At 38.3% G+C, this 21395-nt stretch overlaps 1 protein-coding gene across 1 annotated transcript in view; it reads right to left on the bottom strand.

The window, feature by feature from the left end:
• LOC116177896 (protein sister of odd and bowel-like) overlaps nucleotides 1-12205 on the bottom strand; it is a 19570-nt gene extending 7365 nt beyond the window's left edge. The window contains exon 1 of the mRNA XM_031497062.1: nucleotides 11214-12205. Within this exon, the coding sequence (XP_031352922.1) occupies nucleotides 11214-11983 (770 nt within the window). The 5' untranslated portion in view covers nucleotides 11984-12205. The remainder of the gene's footprint in view (nucleotides 1-11213) is intronic.
• Between the last annotated feature and the right edge of the window lie 9190 nt (nucleotides 12206-21395).

The raw sequence follows: 21395 nt of genomic DNA, 5'->3' as shown, positions 1-21395 counted from the left end.
TCATTGTGAACCAACCTTCAATTATTTGTAGGTCATGTGCACCTGATATTCTACTAATTTGATCTATTCAATACATAAATGAAGAAAATAAATAACGAAAACAATTACAATAAATGTTCGAAGTGTCCTCCTTGACATTCTAAGCAATGTGACTGCTGTCAATTTTATCTACTACTCATTTGAACTACTCAATAGATTGATTTTTAAATAGAACATAGGGAAAGGAGAAATTCTTGAGAAATTACATTGCATGCTTAATCTATCTATCTATAACTCTCGCCAGGAAAGATTGCCGGGCACAGCACACCTTCTGTCGATTTACAATCTTTGTTTTTATTAAGATGTGAGCGACTTCTGGAATAGGATCGTGCTAATGTTGAACAAAAAGTCTTTTCGTTCAACATTGACACGATACTATCCCGGAAGTCGCTAGCACCTTACGAAAAACAGAGATTGTAGATCGGGATCAAGTGTTCTGTGACCGGCAATCTTTCCTGGCGAGAGTTATATCTAACTCGTTTTGTAGAAGTAGGTAATAGTAGAAAGAAAAAAATTGATTTTTGTAGACCATAGCTTTTTTACGACTTGTATATCGTTCATTACCGAGTTCTTAGCGAGTTCATAATTTTTCGGTGTCTGTCTATCTGTCCGTTAGCACAAAATTTTGCAGGGGGGTCCTTATCAAATTTGTAGATCGGAGTTCGTGAATTGGCACTGTAGGCCAAAAAATAAGGAAAGCCCTTTTGACATCTCCGTTAGTTATGAACTGAATTACATGAAATTCCAAATGAGCATAACTTTAACCTTATAATACGCAATGCCACGCTATGGTCATACCCAGTAAAAGAAAAATGCATCATGGTGAGATATCCAACCAGGGAATAGGGCATCTATACTGCATTCATTATAAGAAAGTAGTAGATGGCGCTGTGTTTGAAGATAGACACACACAGGAAAAATATAAAACTGCATAAAATGTGCAAAATATAAATATAAATCAAACGATATCACGCTTGGATCTTTGAAATTGACAGCTAATGAGAGTTCGAAAGTTTAGTTCGTAACTGAAACTTCTAACAGACAGAATTCGTCACTCGATTTATTTTTCAGGGTAATACTGACTCGTGTTTTCACCAATCACAGTAAAGGTCAAACTGTTCCTATGCTTTCTACCGCTACCTTCTTAAAATGAATAGAGTATAGTGATGATTCGCATTGACCATAAGTGGTCCAAGAAGAGTGGAATTGCAAGTCGTTTGGAGCATCCAGATAATAAAACTAATCGAAGAGTGTCATTCCGTTTGAACATCTGTTTTGAACTGCTTGTTTCGCTTAATTTTCGAGCATATGATTCGGTGCTTGTTGTGATTGAGCAAACATTTTGCTTTTCTTGCACTCATTCTGCAGGGAACAAATCGAAATCCCGAATATACGGTGCATTATTTGTCTACGTCTTGAATTCCGAAAATTCTAAGGGTATAAAATGATGATTAATCCCCAAGAATGGCATTCTGATCTCGTTTTGATTTCCGTTGCGGTTTTTCCTTCCAGCAAGTAGAAAAATTTAATGATCTCCCAAACTTTGTTTTTATCAGGGTTTTTATTCTTTAATGAAAACACGTTAACCTAAAAACTTGCCAAAACCAAACTATTGGCAGGCCATTTGGACCATATTGTAGCCAAATTGAACGGAACACCATAATTAATGCCAGTATTAGCACGAGGCAATTCGGCAATAAAAAACCCACGGACCGCAGTTTAGCGATAGTAACACCATGTAATTAGGTATAGTAACAAAGATGATTTAATTACCCCGTCCATTCAGTAACTAACTATGCAATCGCGTCGTATATTTACAGGTAAAAGTATAATAAATACTGTTTGTTATAACAAGTAATTGAGGTTCGCTTCAAATGGTCGCGGTTTTAGTTCGCTTACAAATCTAACCGACACTTCCACATAAATTAGCGATATTACGGCCAGAGGCGTACGAACTTAAAGCAACGGAAAAAGTTGCCCGCCGCGTACGTGCAAAACACCAAGGATCTATGATGTGCAAATTACCTGATAATAGGAGTTTCTTCCCACATACCAAAGCATCTCACGTTTGCTCAATATCGGCTATAATTTGAGAATTTAAAGTGTTCAACTCGAAAAAGAAAATATTTATTTATTTATACAAACAAATATGTAAAATTACAATTTCCATGCAAATTCGGTTGTAAATTCCATCATAACTACATTCGTGCATATTAAAACGGCAACAAAGAAACAGAAAGCCTGTACTATATTGTTGAAGAGGAAAATAATCACAATTAATTCTGAATTCTGCTAATTATAATTTACATTCTTATTTCTTTAGTGCTGCGAGTTGCCGACGGTTCCTAGCTCTTTAAAACAATTTGAGCCTATATGCAATGATGCATATTTATGTTTTTTGCATTAGATCTACACGTTTATGAACTGGTCCAGAAGTACAGGGAAACTAGTTCATAGGTATTCGTAGACCGATTGAGATTTTTGCTCAAAATTAATTTTGTTTATAGCTTGCCAATCGTAAATTAATACTATTCTAAATTTTCCTAATTGTTTTCAATTCGCTTCGAATTTTTGCGCCAGGTTCATACTTTTCTCAGTTTGAATTATTGCGTACCTACACCTATATACCTAATTTGGTGTAGGTATACCTTCTGGAACTTTCTGATTTTCTTTGTGTACGGGAACTATCTTTGTGTCAACTTTCAGTCACAGCCAGAGTGCGTTCAAAAATGTTGAGAGGTTCCCATTTATTTTAATTACATAGACCTGTAACATGTAACTACCTCATAATACTGTTAGGTCCGCTTCAAGTGGAGTTGGGCAAAGAAGCTAGTCCAGTAAAATCGGCTCTGAAATATTCACAGATTATGAACCATAAAAAATTTGGAATTCTGAGTTCTGTTTCTTGGGTCTTTTATACTTTTTTTTGTTCTGTTCGTTAGTTATGGATAACTAAAAGTGTCGAAAGTACTTACCACATAACCCGTTATCTGCAAAAGCTGTTCATTTTCAATATATGAATTACAAACTATAATATTTTCCACTGCAAAATACATAAAATGACGAAGGAAACCATTAAAAATAAGTTTTCGCGAACTAAAGGGAATTTATTTTGTATGAAGAAATTTAAAAAAACTCAAAGTTTGCACTTTGCATACTTTGTTAATGAAACGCATAACGGAGAAGTTATTTTTTAAATAATTGTTAAACTTTTTTCGTTAAAAAAGTACTATAATTTTTGAGGCACTTTAGAAGTTCACCGTTTACAGGTAAGGTTTTTTTGAGCTCTAAGTTAGACTGAAGGTACTTTTTTGTTAAATATTGTGACAGAATTGCTTATTTGCCAATTTATTTAAAGTCTTGCGGGATTCCGAAAATACCGAGATCCCGCGCGATTAACATCTAACAATCCCGCAAATACCGGGATTGAGATTTTGCTGCGGGATGGCATTCCCTAGACCCAACACGAGTATTAAAATTAATACGTACCTCCCACCTAGTACAAATACATTATATGTCTAACAGCAGTTTATAGTTTTGATATTCGTTCTTAAAGTTACGCCATCACCGGCTTTATAGTTCAGTGGTAGCGCGTGGGAATATAAATCCGGAGGTCAGGTGTTCGAACCTGGGCTGAGGTGAATTTTTCATCTGTGGCAGAGATGGGAATTACCTTAGACCAGTTTCGAGCATTCTGCCGGTTACTCCGAATTAAGTTTTCCTGCAGTTTTCCTAATTCGTAAGGTAAATACCGGAGTAGTATAGAACAACTTAAGACCTTCTGCAGAGGTACCTCTAAAAAGCATTATGCGGGTCACTCTGTAATTGGGCGCAAGCCTGTTGAGGGCCCAGAACAGGAGAGGGATAATAAATAAATAAATCACCATTCACTAATGGATATATTTCTTCCAGACGTCCCAATCGCCTTTTATGAGTAGCCTTTCCCGACAATCCGCTCTAAATAATAAACGTGTAAACAAATATAGCAAACGAGCTCCTGGGTATGGCTATAGCATATGCGAAACTAAATTTTGAACCTGGTGTTAACTTTGCTTTTATTCCAAGTGTATATGTACGAAATGTCATTTAATTGATTCCATAAATAAGAAAGTTGGCACTGGATATCATGTACAAAACCAAATTTGGAAACTGCCGCTACATTTGCTTCGAGATTTGCTTTTATCTCAAGCGGCTATGTATCTAATTTCATTTAAATACCTTCATAAACAAGAAAGTCTGCAATTCGACTTATAAATGGTCGAGATGCGAATTATGATCGATTAGGCTCCACTTTTGGAATTGCGTTTTATATGGATAAAGCTAGGTGCATATTGAATTTCATGCAATCGGTTCATAACTAACGGGCCTACGATGCCAATTCACGAACTCTGATTTACAAATGTGATAAAGAATCCACCTGTAAAATTTCATCGTAATCCGTGTACTCGTTTTCGAGTTATTGTGTTAACGGACAGACACTGCAAAATTATAAACTCGCTAGGAGCTTGTCAATAATCGGTCACGAAAAGGAATCGAGGAGAAAGACTATGATTGGTAAAAGTTGATTCCTTTCATTGAGACCATTCATTAGGATACCAGGAAGGATACCCCCCCCCTCTGAGAAGGGCTTAGAAAGAAGGACGGTAGCTGGTAGAAAACAGTTTTCTTTGTTTCTCCTATGGAAGATAATATCCCCCCCGGTCACACAGTGCATGATATCGAAACGGAGGCGCGTAGGAAGGTTATAGTTTGTAGAAACCAACTCATGAAGGGTGGAACGTGTATTTACTCCCTCTTCTTCCCCCCATTTTCAAAAGTAATACTAGACATGTATGCAAAATCTGAGACAAATTAGTTGTCCCACATTTCTTTTAATTCTTCAAAAATGAGCTAAAAACGGTATTATTTCCAAAAATTGAGAATAACCTGGAATTTTAAATTGGCGTATCTCCTAAACTACGAGTATACATGCTAGGGGGCCAAATAAAATATCAAAGTACAGGTACTGCTATGCACTACAGTTTTCAATAAATAATGAGTTTACCTATGTAAGTATTGCCGTTGGCCAGTTATTTTAGAAAAACGGTCATTGATTTCTGACCACAGAAATTTCCCCCGATGTCAGTCGCATTAGCAATTTGGTTTTTTCTCTCTTGTAGTTTCTGTGTAATTGGATGAAATATTTCAGGTGTATTTCTCACTATTTAATCAAAAATTCGACAAAAACTCCAATTACCCCAAAATCTTGTTATGCCATGACTAGTAAGACAAAAAGTAGATTCAAACGTCGAAATCAATATCAGTTTATGACAACTGGCATTAATTTTTTTATAAAATGCGGTTCACCGAGGAAAAAGCATTTATAATAAACAACGTTTACAGCGAAAATAGAAGTAGTGACATAATTTTTTTAATTGGATTTATTGCGGAATTTTTGATAAAATAATGAGAAATACAACTGAAAATGAACTAATTTGTATATCATTCGAGGGGGTAACCACTCTGGAAATACATGTACGTTTTACTGTGGAAATCGCAGAAATCACTTCTGAAATCGCGGAAATCACTTCGAAATCGCGGAAATCGCTTAAGAAATCGCAGAAATCACTTCGAAATCGTGGAAATCAGTTAAGAAATCGTGGAAATCAGTTAAGAAATCGCAGAAATCAGCTAAGAAATCTCGTGGAAATCATCGGAAATCAGTTCAAAAATACTCTGCCGGAAATCTTCGCCAACTTTCGTCGTGGCTCGAATTACTCATGGAGTTACTGCGAGAGTTACTGGAATCGTCAGTCGTAAATCGTAATTCATTTGGTGTTGAACCATTTTTTAGATCTGTGTTAGCTGAGAAAAACGCGCGCAAATTCAAGACTCTCCAGTTACTTTGATCTCGATTGAAGCTTCCTATCGGCCTTAGCGGCAACAGAAGTGACATTATGGAAACAAAATTCCGAATGCGTTCCATGAAATAGTTATTTGACAACATGTTTGATGCGATTTGATCCTGTGGTTTTTCTATGTGTTACTCTCAAGTTAGAGGTAGTGCAGAAAAATGAAGACTTTTTCACATTCCTCTAGGTCTAGAGGTTGGTTAATTGGCGGTCAAATATTAGTTAGGAACTTTCTTTCAGATTTCAGTTAAACTTATTTGACAGATAATTTCCATGGAAATAAATGTATTCATATTGCAGCGAACATTCCAAAAATTTCTATAGATATCGAAGCGCCATGAAAGATTAGTAATCGGCGATACAGAACGGAGGATGTGACGCAATCCCGGAAATATGACGTATTTTGTTCTGGAATGTTCGTAACCGCTCGCGAATACTCGACTTTATTATATAAGCAAATTGGATTGCATTATACGACATTTCCAACTTCGATATTTTTGAGTTATTGTTATAAATTGTAAGTGATAAATAATAATTATCGTTATAAATTAATTCGCTTTAAGACAGTTATAAATTTATTATCATGACAGCCGAGCGTATGTCTCATCAAAACCAAAAAGTGATAACGAAATTTAAATCTTATGTGCAATTATGTGCAGATCTGGATTCAACAAATTGAATAGACATTAAAAAAAAAATCACTTTGTATAGGTGATGTTTTCGTAAACAATATTCTACACAAATTCAAAAAAATATCATTTCAGTCTGCTTAATAGCATTTTCTTACCACACCAAAACTGAAACTGAGAAATTATATTTGCTGAACAGTGAACAGTGCGAGGCGAAGCCGAGCTACGAACTGTTACGAAACAGAGTGAGGCGAGGCGGCAAACCCGCCGGAGCCGAGCGAATGTCTCCTCAAAACCAAAAAGTGTTATCAAAACTAAAAAATCTTATGTAGAATTATGTGCAGATCTGGATTCAACAAGTTGAATAGACATTTAAAAAAGGTGATGTTTCCATAAACAAAAATATTCCTCACAAATTCAAAAAAATTATCAAATCAGTCTGCTTAGTATCATGTTCTTACCACACCAAAACTGAAACTGAGAAATTGTCCTTGATACATGATACATGGTACATAGGTCGAGTAATCGAAATCAGGAAATTAAACACCGCATGTGAACAGGTCTACAAGATGAAATTTCTAAAACACGATCTTGACTCATACATATGGCCCAAAGTTGAGGACATCCAAAATGTAGAAAGATCCTACATATTCTATGGACCTGTGGACTTAAAGGGTAGTGGTCCATTTACCCTAACAAGATATGATTATTTTACTTTTATTTTATTTATCGTGCATTTTTAGCGATATTTCTATTCATGAAATCAAACTTCATTCTATCCCAAGGATAGGAATTTCCTGGCTAGATTAAGTTTCAAGTAAACTGCTTTTTGCAATTAGTCCGTCAGGTAAATTGAGATAGCCATAGAGCCATAGAGCCATAGCCATAGAGGTTTTTAGAAATATTATACCAGTTGCTAATATTACTATTGGTATTATCAAAACTTGGTTAAGATACTCGTTTAATTTCTATAGCGGAATCTTTATATCTTTGTATCTTCTCTTGTTGTGTTTTAATAATATTATTGGATAGAGAACAACCAACATCATTAGAAAGGGCTTCTTTACTTGTTTTGTCGATGTGAAGTCAAGATCACGATAGAGTGCTTATCAGATCTAATATTGCGATACATTAACATTCGATTCCAAAACAGATGATGGTAGATATTTATACTATGCTTTCAAAGATTTGAGCAAATGGTATTATTGTGCAAATTTACTAAATATAATATCTATTAATATTATTCTTATTATTTTGTGAGCACTTAAGAAAAGGCTGGTTAACTAAATACTTTTATTATTAGTTATTAGCTATTCATTATCTGCAAACTGAACTTTAAAATGCAACGCAATCTAGATGTGATTTCATTTGCAGACCAAAAAGGTACATAGTGACGACGCAATACGTATCTACAAATATGATACCACTATAGGTTCGTATTTGCCTTGCATTTTTTACCTTACAACACCACCACACGCCACAAATCCTATGTAACTTTCGAGGTAACTTTAAAGAAATTATAGAAATCATTGCATAATATAGGGAAATCGCAAATGATTTCCGGGAAATCAATGAGAAATCGCAAGTGATTTCCAGGAAATCGTGGAAATCAACCAGAAATCCCAAGTGGTTTTCGAGAAATCAACGAAATCGCTTAAAAATCGCAAGTGATTTCCAGATTTCTAGAAATACGTGTACGTTTTCACTAGAGTGGTTACCCCCTCGATATCATTAGAAGAGAAAAAAGCATCTTTCGATTGGTATCATTATGAACCCTCTAAGTTAATATGGGGAGCAATGATCTGCAAAAAACGTTTTTCCCATGTTAATTGCTTATGTTCGGTTTTGAAATATTTACCCGGTAGAAATGCAAACAAATTCAAATTAATTCGGGTCATTTCAGAATAATTCACGTTAATTCAAATTAATTTACGTTAATTTAAATTAATTTTCGTTAATTCAAATTAGTTCACATTAATTCACGTTAATTCAAATCGAGAGGTAAACCGCTGGTTCAAAACGTGCACACCATTACTCATAATGTTGTATTACTACAAAGTATTACCATAGTGTAATTACACTAAGGTATTACCTCGGTATTACCATAGAGGAAATACAATCATTATTACTCGAGTAATACACAATATTTCACTGTATTTCCCGCGAATTAATTATATACATTTCTTAATTACTCGAGTAATACCTCGAGTAATACCCGCCAATACTACTCAAGTAATATACACTATTGCACAGTATTGCTTGTGTAATACTCACTAGTACTCAATATTACCCGTACTACTCGTTTTATGTAATGGAAACATTTCGGCATGCATAGGCATTCTTGACAAAATATCTAAGTGGAATTTTATACACTGTGTCATCAAAAGGTACGTATTTTGGGGCTTAGTAAAATGGTGATTACGATCAAAATTTTGCAGGTGGCTCCTTTATCAAATTTGTCGATCGTGAATTGGCAATGTAGGCCAAAAAATAAGATAGGCTCTTTTTACATCTCTGTTAGTTATAAACCTCGTTACGAACAGAATTGCATGAAATTCAAAATTTTTTTGAATTTGTCACTTCCTTTCCGAATTATTACTGGTTCTGTGCGGGGAAAATGTGCTTTCGTCGGTCGCGAGTGACCACGTTTTTAACTTTTTTGTTAACTTTCTTAGTTGATTAGTTAGAAAGACGGTTAAAGTACCAAAACGGTGTATTTTTTCTAATGAATCCAAGTCTGCAATTAAAAAAAACAAAACCACATCGCATTTTTCAGATGATAACAAAAATATGACTTTTCATATGGAACACCCTGTATATTGTTACATAATATGACAGCTTATTAAATTGTCTATAAAATACTATAGCAAAATATTTTAAATAACCAACATTTTTAAATCATTAAATAGCTCCTAGGCCCTAGAGAGTTTATAATCTTGCGGCGCCTGTCAAATTAAGTCGGTACTTTCTTAGTTGATTAGTTAGAAAGACGGTTAAAGTACCAAAACGGTGTATTTTTTCTAATGAATCCAAGTCTGCAATTAAAAAAAACAAAACCACATCGCATTTTTCAGATGATAACAAAAATATGACTTTTCATATGGAACACCCTGTATATTGTTACATAATATGACAGCTTATTAAATTCTCTACAAAACACTATAGCAAAATGCTAGGACGTAGAGAGTTTATAATTTTGTGGTGCCTCATCTGTCCATTAGCACGATATCTCGAAAAGAATGGACCGCCGATTATGATGAAATTTTGCATTTGGATTCTTTATCAGAGTTATAGATCGGAGTTCGTGAATTGGCAATGTACGTAAAAAAAAAGGAAGGCCCTTTTGACATATCCGTTAGTTATGAACCGAATTGCATGAGATTCACTATGGGCATAGTTTTAGCCATATAATACGCAATGCCAAAAGTTGGGCCTAATCGATTCAACATTCACTGTGCCCTTTTTGTATTGCGAATTGCAAACTTTTTTATTTATGAAAGTATTTAAATGAAATTTGATACCTACATAGGCACTTGGAATAAAAGCAAATCTAACACCAGGTTCAAAATTTGGTTTGCTATAGCCACTATCTATAGTAGTATTAAATGGCATTAAATGTAAATTAATTACACTAACTTGGCATTATAACCACATTAAATTACATTAACTGAATTAGCTTGAAATTAACTGCATTTACAGAACATTTACATTAAAAGTTAATTTTAATGCATTAACTACTATTTGCACACCGAATTAACTAGGTGGTTTACCCCTCGATATTTCCTGTGTAAGACTTTGTCAGTTGGAAATAATAATAATAATTATTATTATAAATATGTACTATATTCCATACATAATGGGCACCCTGTATATACCATATCTAAACTTCTACCTAAAGTAACACTCTGAGAAAATTCTACGTTGAATGTGAAGATATCAATATTTTTACTGTTAGGCCTAAATTTGCGGATCTTGAAATAACACGCTGTAAGTTCTCCTCAAGAAGCTTGCGTAACAAACCTCTAATTGAAAGAGGTTTATTTGTGATTGATCAGCCTAGGTCATTGTGGAATCGTAGCTAATGTACCTTGTGAAATATTAAATCCGATTGTACCTAGGCGCAATTACAAATAATTAGCGACGGCCGACGGCGATTACCCAGATATCAAAAAGGTTAAAAATTTCCCAACGGGGACATCGCGTGAGGTCCCACATGGCTCCCGAAATCGGCAATAATAGTTCCCCGTTTAATTAAAAACGCGGCGCGCATCGTAATTACATTCAACTTATTGACGACAAAATGTCAAACGGGTACTTAAAAGACAACGTATATTACCTCCACTTAATAAATATAATGTATAAGCGCACTTAAAGATTATGGAGCCGTAAATATGTGGCGTTGTTTATGCCTTGGCACGTTTAGGTCTTACTCTAAAGCTCGTAAAGGTCGTGTTTGTAAAACAAAGCGAGTAATGTCTGAAATTATACGACGCTTGACGTTTCTGACAAATTTTATTGCGTGTATATATGATCGTAAAACTGAAGGGGTCTCGTTTTTCGATTTTTCCCATTTGGGCGGTAACGAGAGGTATTGTCTTTAAATCGGCGCTGCACGTGCTCGCTGAAGCGCGAGCGATAATGTAAAGAGGCTCACCTATGATCCCGAAGATGGTCCTGCCGTCTGAACGCCTTCCCGCAGATGTCGCACGAGTACGGCCTTTCGTCGGTGTGTGTCCGTTCGTGTATCAGTAGGTTATAGCTTTTAGTAAACTGGCGACTGCAGAACTTGCATATAAATTGTTTTTTGGGGCGCGACGAACTCTTCGGTCGTACGCCGGCAGGTGTTGTCGTGGTCGTCGTGGTCGCCGCCTGCGAGGTCGTCACGACGCCCGATGCGCTTTGGTTATTGTACAGAGAGTTCATAATCATGCTGGGGTAGCTCGTGTCGACCGGCGACGAGGCAATCGGAAAATTAAGCGCGTCGTCATTGTCAAGCAGCGCCAAATCCTCCTCGACTTCCTCAGCCAAGTCGACGTCCTCCGTCAAACTGGTGTTATGCACACTATCCTCACTAACGCTTTCTTCACTGATTTTAGCACTACTCGTTGCTAATTTAAGAATGTCAATGCGATTGTTACCGTTTCCTGTATTTGCCGCGGAAACGGAAGTCAGCCGCTGAAGCGTGATGTACGATTCCAGAGCTTGCAGATTTAAAGCGGCGGCCGCCGCAGAATTCGGGGGTAGAAGCGCCGCCTGCTGTAAAGAATTCATCATCGCATTTTGCAACGACAACGCCACATTTTGTATCGACCTTTGCAAAAAATTCTCCTGGAGCATTGCGAGATTTAGTGTGGCGTTAACGTCCTGGGTTTTAGGCAGATCTTGCTTGTCACAAATTAGGTTCGCTTCGGTCGACGCCTGCATTTTGCGGTTTTTTTTCGAGGCACTTTCACGTACACGACATCGGCTTACATTTTCGTTGAAAAATCCGCGGGTTCGTCGTCTCACCGCCCGTTGAAGTCGACGTAAATGCTAGGAAACGTAACACGCGCGCGTGGAGACTTAAACAGTAGACAATCGACTAAGCAAGAAACCCGCGGACTCGCGAGTTACTTCTTGGTCCGTTCTGCGCCATCTGGTAAGAGGTCGATGAAGAGGACGCCTCGATGCTGCTGACGGGGGTGGAAGTAAGACGCCAAATTGAAGTGTTTAAACTCGTACTAACAACCCTTTTTCCGATCTTTTTATCGCGTTTACGTTCCAAGAAGGCCTTAAGCAGCGTGAAATTTTCCACTTTCGTCGATTTTATAACGCCACGAGGTTCGTCTCTTAAATTTATTGTTATGTATCGACATTCCGTTACGCTCACGCGAATTTCGTATATGGCGATGACAAACCGTTTCAATTATCAATGCTACCCATTGAAAGGTGTGCGATATTCCATTACACGCATGCGAGAATTTAAATTTTATTGAGAGAAGTGAAATAGAAACCAGAAATTATTTTTATTACCTGATGAAGTTTCTTACATAAAGTGGGCGAAACGTTTCCTTGTTGTATACGGTTTCAAATGGGCTCGAGCTGGGTGGCCTCATGATTCTTCTCGTCCGTTTGATTTTATTTCAAAGCAATCACCGATTGTCAAATTTGACGCCACAATTCACGCCCTTGCAACGTTCCCGATACTGGAGTACTTAGACAGACGACATTACCTGAAGAATTTGAACATGGCATATGGTGTTTAGAATGGCACATTTCGAGCTAAATGATTCCGACAAACCACCTTGATACTTTGGCATATGCCTGGCGTAGCCTTAGAGGGAGCTCTGCTTCCTGGTGATAGCCTCTCCTCCGGTGTTTTATTAGTTTCCGATACCTTCATCCTTTGATCTCGCTTCCTTCTTTCTTGTTTCTCCCTTCCTTGTTGTTGTCCTGTCCCTGCCTCCCTTTCTGTCTCCTCCTCCTCCTCCTCCTCTTGGCCGCTTGTGCTTATGTCTAATTCTTCCTTCACCTCCAGTGCTTTCTTTCTTGATTTTGTGTTTATCTCTGCTCCACTCTTCTCATCTCTCTATGGGAATCTCCGAGGCAACCACCGTTTGGTCTATAGTGGCCTACTTTCCATTCCAAGGCACGTACATTCTTGGCCACCTGCATCAGGATATGGTCTTTGTTCCTCCTGTTTATATGCCCCCAATATCCCAGCTGCCTCATCTTCACTCTCCTGGTGATCGTCTTCTAGTAATTCCCTTATCCGCTTTCTTGTGAAGTTCCTTCCGTTCCTCCCTCCTCAATGTTTGTCTGTTGCTCTTTGTTAGCGCCGAGGTATTCATTCCGTATAAGATTGTCGGAGCTATGATGTTCGGTATTCTCTTCTCTCGTATGAAGTTCCTGATTCCGTGTGTGACTCTGAAGTCTGAATGCGTTGATTATTCTGTCTTTCACCGTGTTGTGTCTACTGGGTGTGGTATATTTATGTACGCGCCCAGCTATTTTATGTTGTGCGTCATGGTTATCTCCCTCCCGCTTATAATCATGTAGCTCTTTTCGTTGTTTATTTGTAGGCCTGTCAATTCCAGGTATGCCTCGATGGTTTGGACTAAGTTCTCGAGGTCTTCTATCTTGTCTGCGACTACAAGTAGGTCGTCCGCGTACGCCAATAGTGTCGGTAGTCGCATCTGTGCCGAAGTTCCTCACGATCCTCCTTGTTTGCTCTATGGCGTTATCCAGTGTTATGAGGCTATGAGCCTTGAGGAGAGCGGGAATCCTTGTTTGATTCCTCTAGTTTTCATTTGGTGCTCGGTTTTCTTCCCAAACCTCCCCTTAGGCACGCGTTTATAATTCTACTGGTTAGGAATTTGCGTCAGGGAAGTGGCTATTGCTTCATGCTTCACGTGGTCGAAGGCATTTGCCAGGTCTATTGCTAGAAGCCATATTTTGGTTCCTGCCCTCTAGTGTCCGTCTATAATCACCCTGGTCGTGAATATATGGTCGCCCGTTGATTTGCCTTTTGTGAAACCTGCTTGATATACTGGTGTCTTGGATGTGTGGCCCTCTAGTCACTGCGAAATAGCGAAATCCTCCTGTATGTTCCTTCTGGTGACCTGACTTTTGGGATGGGGATCTGCACTGTCTGCTGCCATTCTTTGGGGACTAAGTTCCTGGTCCATACCTCCGGAATTAATTCATGTAGGTCCTTTATTATGATGCGTATTGTTGCAATTCATGGCGTTTTCCCCTTTGTCTTCCTAGTATTTCCATCATTTCTTCCACAATGGGGGGGTTAGTGGCCAGTAATTGTTCTCCTCCATTATCTGGCTCTGTGTTTCTTGTTTCTCCTTCAGGAGCTTCTTCCATGCTGTCATTGGTATACATACTTTTTGGTTCCCCCTTATTTCTTTCTTCTGTTTTTTTATGTGCTTCTACATTTTGCGCATTTCTCTCCATTGTGCTAATCTTGGCGATGTTCTCTGCAAGCTCGGCGAATTCCTTAATCTCATATTGTTTTTCTTCTCTCTGGCCTCCCTTAGCTCTTTCTTTGCTTCAGGTGTGTGTGGGTTTTACCCAAACCTCTTCAGTACTCTGCTGTGGTTGTCCAATGGCCATGGCTTGCTTCCTGTTCGATGACATGGGCGGTTTATGTCCCCCAAGAGTGTTCCCTGCTGCTTTCTTCAACGTTTCGGCGATCCCGTTCCAAGCTGGTCTTCCTCCCCCCTTTTTGTTCCTGATCTCGCCCTGCTCCTTTCTATACTTCTCCCTTTTCTACTCCCCTGCATCACACCATTCAGTTCTCCCGCTTTGCCCCCTGTCCTTTTCTTCTTCTTCGCCCCCCCCCCCTACTTTCCCCTTTATCATTTTGTGGTCCGATCCTACTGTGTTCATGATGCTTATTTTCTTTGATTTGGTCCTTACTATGTAGTCGATCTGTGAGTCAGGGCTTCCTCTCCTCCATATTGTCAGCACCGTTTTGGATTTGCTGAATATGTTTTCCACCTTCAATTCATGTAGATGTAGTATGTTCCTAAGCTTGAGCATTTTGCCTATTCCTTGTTCCTCCCCCTCCCTTCCGTCTAGTCTGCCTAGTTACGCGTTGTAATATGATGCTCGGGTATTTTCCGCTCTTTTGATCTATTATTTCACTCAGCTTCTTGAGTTCCGCTTGTCTCCTTTTGTCCGAGGGGATGTGGCATAATAGTCTCGATCTTTCTTCAAATTTCTCAACCTCAATGCCTCGGTGTTTATTGATTACGATTGCCTGTCTAGCCTTCTTCCTCCTATCCACCAGTCGTAGTTGCTTGTCGCGGCCATCCCACTTGTTACTTAGGTTTCCTGTAGACTGGCTACATCTATTCCCTGTTTTCTTAATTCGTCGTCAATTAGCTCCCTTTTCTTTGGGTCGTTTGCCCCTTGTACGTTCCACGTGGCTACCCTCATGCTGTTGCCTCCTTCTGCACGGCCACTCCTCCTCGGCATGGCACTCCTTCCGGATACCACGCTTATATATTCGTTATGGAGGGCGGTTCCTCTCACTTCCTCGTATTCCCCCAGCACTCTTCTTCTCCGGAGTTCCTCCTCTTCTTCTACCTCCCCTATTATGTTTACTGCCCTCACCACGCTGTCGTAGTGGTTCCGGACACAGTTACTCCCTAGTCTGTATGCTATATAGCAGTGACCTCTAGTCTTCGTTATAGTTCGCGGTTCTATGATGTGTTTTTCCCCTTCTCCTTCGTAAACTACTATCTGGCTGTTGTGTGTGTTAGCCTCCGGTCCAGAATCCCCGCTTTCTGTGATCCCTGAGGCTTCTTCGACCTTCTCCTCATTATTGGTATATTGATCCCAATTCCATTACGTTTCCTACAATTGTAGGTAGAATTCTTCCAGGTTCTCCCTGATGTATGTGTTGGTTTCTCCACTAATCCTTGTGGTTAATCTCCTGTGTGGTTCTAATGACACCGGGAATCCCTAAGTTAGTGCCCAATCGCTCCTTTGTGCGCTCTTCTTCGATCATCCTGGTTGCCCGCTATTACTAATCGTTTAGGGGTGGAATTCTGCCATCTTAATCTTGGTTGGAGATGATGCGCACTGTTTATTGATCGCTAAGAGAGATAATTGAATTGGATTATGGGTTAGAACGGTGAGAGATACCCATGCAGTCTAGCTTGGCCACCCTGTACAATATCTGGTAGAAAGGTAGCCTCTTAAAGTAAGATTCGAACTATGAGTCGAACGAAGGTACTATAGGTATCTTATTTATCCCGTTTGGCCAGAGCACATATGTTATTTGACAAGTGTAAAACTCTACACGAAGGCACAAAAAACCACCCAGCCCCGACCCGAAATGCGCTATTAGGAACCTAAAGGTTCCCCTCATAAATGTACAAAAATGTATCGTTAGCTGTGGCAATTTTAATAGTCTGATTTATGGATTAGGGCACTAATATTTTAACGATTCATAAGTTTATGTTGCCCTTCGTAAAGGGTCCAATTTGTTCCGCCCCCTCGAGGTAGGTATATTTGCGGGTGCGTATGAGCGCGACCTTTCGCAATTCACCTGTTTACCCAATCAACCTGGTTAATTACCCTCCGTGACTTGCGCTCTGCTATTCAATCTTTTCCCCTTTAATTCAATTTAATTTTAGCCTATCGAGTATCAATTCTAGCACTTATCTTTACGCCCTTGTTTTCCTGTTAGTTGGAGATTCCTACACTGTCTTGGCCTCCTCACAATTTAATTAGGTCCCCGTGCGTTATTTGTGTCTTGATAAAGACAACTTCCACTTGAGCTTCGAATATAAGTTGGAATTACGCCTGGTCACGCCTCGCGTTTCAAAGTTACGACTTCTTTAATTACTATTACTCGTAATCCTCATCGACAAACCACCTGTAACTAAAAAATTGGAATTTGGGTGCATTTTTTAAATCGCTGACGATCCCAGCAACCGAATACCCTAGAGCTTTCAGGCTTTCGGCATTAGATCTTCGCCGATCACCGTCATACTGTAACCAAACGATGTCAAACTCGTTACTTAGGCATCAGTTTCGTTGGGAAGACATCCCAGGGCATTATCCCAATAGCTTAATCAAAAACCGTAAGATAGTTGAATAATATGTGAGAAAGGTAGTAGTTGAAGCTACTGCTGAAGAAAAACAAAGTACAATGGGCATAACGGGCTCTTAAAAGCGTTATGCGCGTCGCCCTGTAATTGGACGCAAGCCTGTTGAGGGCTCGAAACAAGAGAGGGATAATAAATAAATAAATAAATAAATAAATAAATAAATGACTAAATAAATAAATACCTAAATAAATAAATAAATAAGAAGTTACAATATTAACCTAAAAATATGTTCACGGAAAATAGTAATGTACTTTGATTTCGTGTATTATTTTTTTCCTATAATATGTATTTTTTATTTATTTATTTATTTGTTTAACCAGCCACCAAACAGAATAAGAAAATTCCAATTACATGGCACTGGGGATCTGAACATTCATTAGGGCTTAAGGTCTAATTGGATTTATTATTACATTTAGGGGATCGCGAAAAAAGTCGATATGATTCACTGAGATGAACTTATTTAAAGTGATCAAGATCTTAATAAGTAGAGAAGTTGCCATTATGTTTTTATTTATTTATGTTGAAACCCTTAAAAACTGGACCCGGAACCTGGACCGAAAATAATTCAAGTCAACCGGAACTGGTACCGTAACCCTTAAAAATTATTCTACCTACTGAATGAATAGTGCGGAACCGGAACCTATATTTCATATGAGTGCCAACTCCTGGCACAAACGGATGTGGCGCTTACGGTTTTCAGCGAGTCTTGTGGGTAGGGATCGATAATTAGCTCCATCTCATGGACCGGAACCAGCTTTCCGAGAAGGTAGCACCGGATGTACCGTCCTGGAACGTTGTGCACTGATCGAATGCCTCCGCCATCTAGGACAACTATTCTTTACCACCCGCACGGTAGTAAGGGAGGTATTGCATTGGTGTAAAAAATTACCCCTATCCCCCACTTTCTTGACGGAATAACACACTTTGAGGTACCAGGAATCATAATCAAACAAAATCTCGATTATGTCGATTGGTCTGTCAGTCTATAAGTCTGTCGGTCTGTTGATCGGTCTGTCTGTTTGTACTTTCATTTCCGGCTAAACGGCCGAACCGATTGGAACCAAATTTGGGACACATATTCTTTATTTATGTATTTATTTATTGTCCCTCTTGTTCTAGGCCCTCAACAGGCTTACGCCCAATTACAAAGTGACCTGCATAATGCTTTTTAGAGGTGCCCCTGCAGAAGGTCTTAAGTTGTTCTATACTACTCCGGTATTTACCTAACGAATTAGGAAAACTGCAGGAAAACCTAATTCGGAGTAGCCGGCAGAATGCTCGAAACTGGTCTAAGGTAATTCCCATCTCTGCCACAGATCAAAAATTCACCTCAACCCAGGTTCGAACACCCGACCTCCGGATTTATACCCCAACGCTCTACCACTGAGCTATAATGCCGGTTCTTTCTTACACACCAAAAGGCAGAATCGCAGACTGCGCAGATGTGTGGGTGTTATCTGTGCTACCCACTTTAGTAAACTCTCTCGTCGCTTAATTATCTCCATACCGTCGCCTTCCCTTTCTATATCAACAGAGCTACACCTTTTAAACACCTGACTGGTATCTTGGTTAGACTTTATAAAAAAACCATCTTTTTGTAAAAAAAACTACCTACATTGCGTTTTTTTAAATGTTTTTGTGGAGTATTTTTTTCTACTGAACGCGAATCTGTAATTAAAAAAAACAAAACGCATTTTTCAGATAATTACCAAAATTCGACTTTTCATAAGGAACACCCTGTATATTATTATATCATATGACAGCTTATTAATTTCTCTACAAAAGTTCTTCATGCGACATACCCAAAATACTTCAAATAACAAAGAATAACAGGTGAAATAAGCAATACATATAAAAATCTTACAAAGTTACAATAGAAAGAGGGTGTTCAAAAACGTTTCCATTTTCTTCATATTTTCTAGGAAATAAACATAAAACACCACTACATAATGAACATCAAAGTTCAATGTCAGATGCTTTACAAAAAAGTCATTTTATCACTTTCATGGATAACTGTAGATCGAAATAAAAATAATTAAAAAATCTTGCTTGTACATGGTACAGGGTGTTCCATTTAAAAGTTACATTTTTGTTATTATCTAAAATAAATGAATCTATTTTTTTACTGACTGTTTCTAGTATGAAATGAAACAACACGATATAATTCATATCCGACAATAACTCCTGAACGGTTGTGGACAGAAACAGTTCATAAAATAAACCAAATTCTGCAATTTTGGCATTTTTCTTAACAAAAAAATTGTGTTTTCGTAGAGACCTGATGTTTTGACAATGTGGCATTAGTTCGCTGAAAAGTATCGAACCTATAAGTATACAATTTGGGATAAAAGGCAAGTTGTGCCTACGCAAATGATGCGTGGCCCCCCTGTGAAGACACCGATTGGAACAAATGAGAGCCACAGTAGGTGCCGCGAGGAATAAGACTCCAATGGCCAGTAGCCCTCAAGCTCTAACCCCCATCATTTATGGCACTTACATAATGAATTGCTCAATTACAAGCGATGCTTGCCACCGCGGCGATCTCATTATCTCCTACGAACAATATCATATTCCGAAGTTCCCAAACGCAACGCGATGCAAAAAAATTACCGTATGTAAATCGCGTCCTGTAATTTTTGTTTCTCGCACCTGAAAGCAGCGCGTCGAACGAACGTGAAAATGAGATTTAGAATAATGGGTTTGATGGAAAGATGGTCTCCCGTTGATATCGTTTAGTATTCTTATAAGATCGCCGATATGACATCTTGGAATGAAATCCATTACGTAGATTTATTTTTCTATAACAACTCATATTCATGTAAAACACTTTTTTTCGATCTATGCACGTTGGTGTAAAGCATAAACGCCTACCGTTATAGTTGAATTGAATTTCATTGGACTGGGGCTCACTAAGAACTATGAACTACAGTCGTTATGTTCACCGTCTGATGGCCGAAGTCTAAGATTGTTCTTGTTAAGAAAAATCTGTGTTTCTCAAAAGAACTAATTGACCTACTACTCGTAAAAGGGCGTTTGATAAATCGTATTTTGCTAGTAGATGATCGTTAAAAGGGAAAAAAAACAATTAGGTACCCGACAGTAATATTCAGCACTTTTGGACGATGTACAGGCAGCAATCGAAGAACCTTGTTTCCCGTGCATTCGTTCCGTTTTGTGTCCCAGAAATTGGTCGACTTGCAATACCAATTGATTTTCCACCCCTCTTATTCTGCTGTTTCTGCTTCGTCAAGCTTTCGCTTGTTATCAAAAATTTTTCTGGTTGATTGAAAATTGTCTTCGGGGAACTCGAGGAAAATTACTTCCGGACGGCGATCGCGAGGATGTAGAAGTCGTCTGAAGTGACATAGGAACATAAGGATTTGCGCTTTTGTTTTTCCCTATGTCTACTTCTAAATGACAAAATCCTTCTGAAGAACGCCTAATTTTATGCAACCAAAATAACTTAAATCAGATGAAGGTCTGGCTGTCATATTAATTAATTTGAATATCATTGCTTTAGCTTCCGTATTATTATTTTCGTTCGTGCGGTGTATTCAACTGAAGAAAAGTTGATATATAGTGCCAATCCCAAAGCAGAATCCCATCAGAAACTTAAGGGAAATAGCGACCGAATTTAATATCTCTTCCTCATAACCTAAAAGCGTACTACTCCTTTCTGCCGCTTTTATAAGTAACTACCTGCCAACCAACCTGTATAAAAAGCAAGGCTATTGACAAAAAGATACGAATTCTTTTATTAAAGTGTGTTAAACTTGAAGCAGTGAAATTATAAAAGTAGCATAAAATTTATCACACCGTTTGGATAAAATACCTGATAAAATATAAAATATATAAAATTAGGGGTCCTTTAGAAGGGATTTTGACATTTAAAAGTAGACATAGGGAAAAATAATACACACAAATCCCTATGTCACTTCTTAATGAATGTCACTGTATGTGTCTTTGCATTGTGAGGAAATATCTATTTCAATTAAGCTACCTAAGTTGGTACATTATTTAACCATGAGAAAGCTAAAAAGGAATTAGCAATATAAAGTAATAATCGCGGTTAGAAATGCAATGTTGTAAATAGAATAGGATCACAAATACTGTTTTACGTATGTATATTCGGATGAGGTAATTGAATGAGTCAGGGTAATAAAATAACCGCAAGAAGAATTCGTTTAAATACGTCTGTTCAGTACCGAACCTGAATTGATAAA

This window comes from Photinus pyralis, unplaced genomic scaffold (genome assembly GCF_008802855.1).
Source record: "Photinus pyralis isolate 1611_PpyrPB1 unplaced genomic scaffold, Ppyr1.3 Ppyr1.4_LG8, whole genome shotgun sequence".
Classification (NCBI taxonomy): domain Eukaryota; kingdom Metazoa; phylum Arthropoda; class Insecta; order Coleoptera; family Lampyridae; genus Photinus; species Photinus pyralis.
This window is presented reverse-complemented; position numbering and strand designations above follow the sequence as displayed.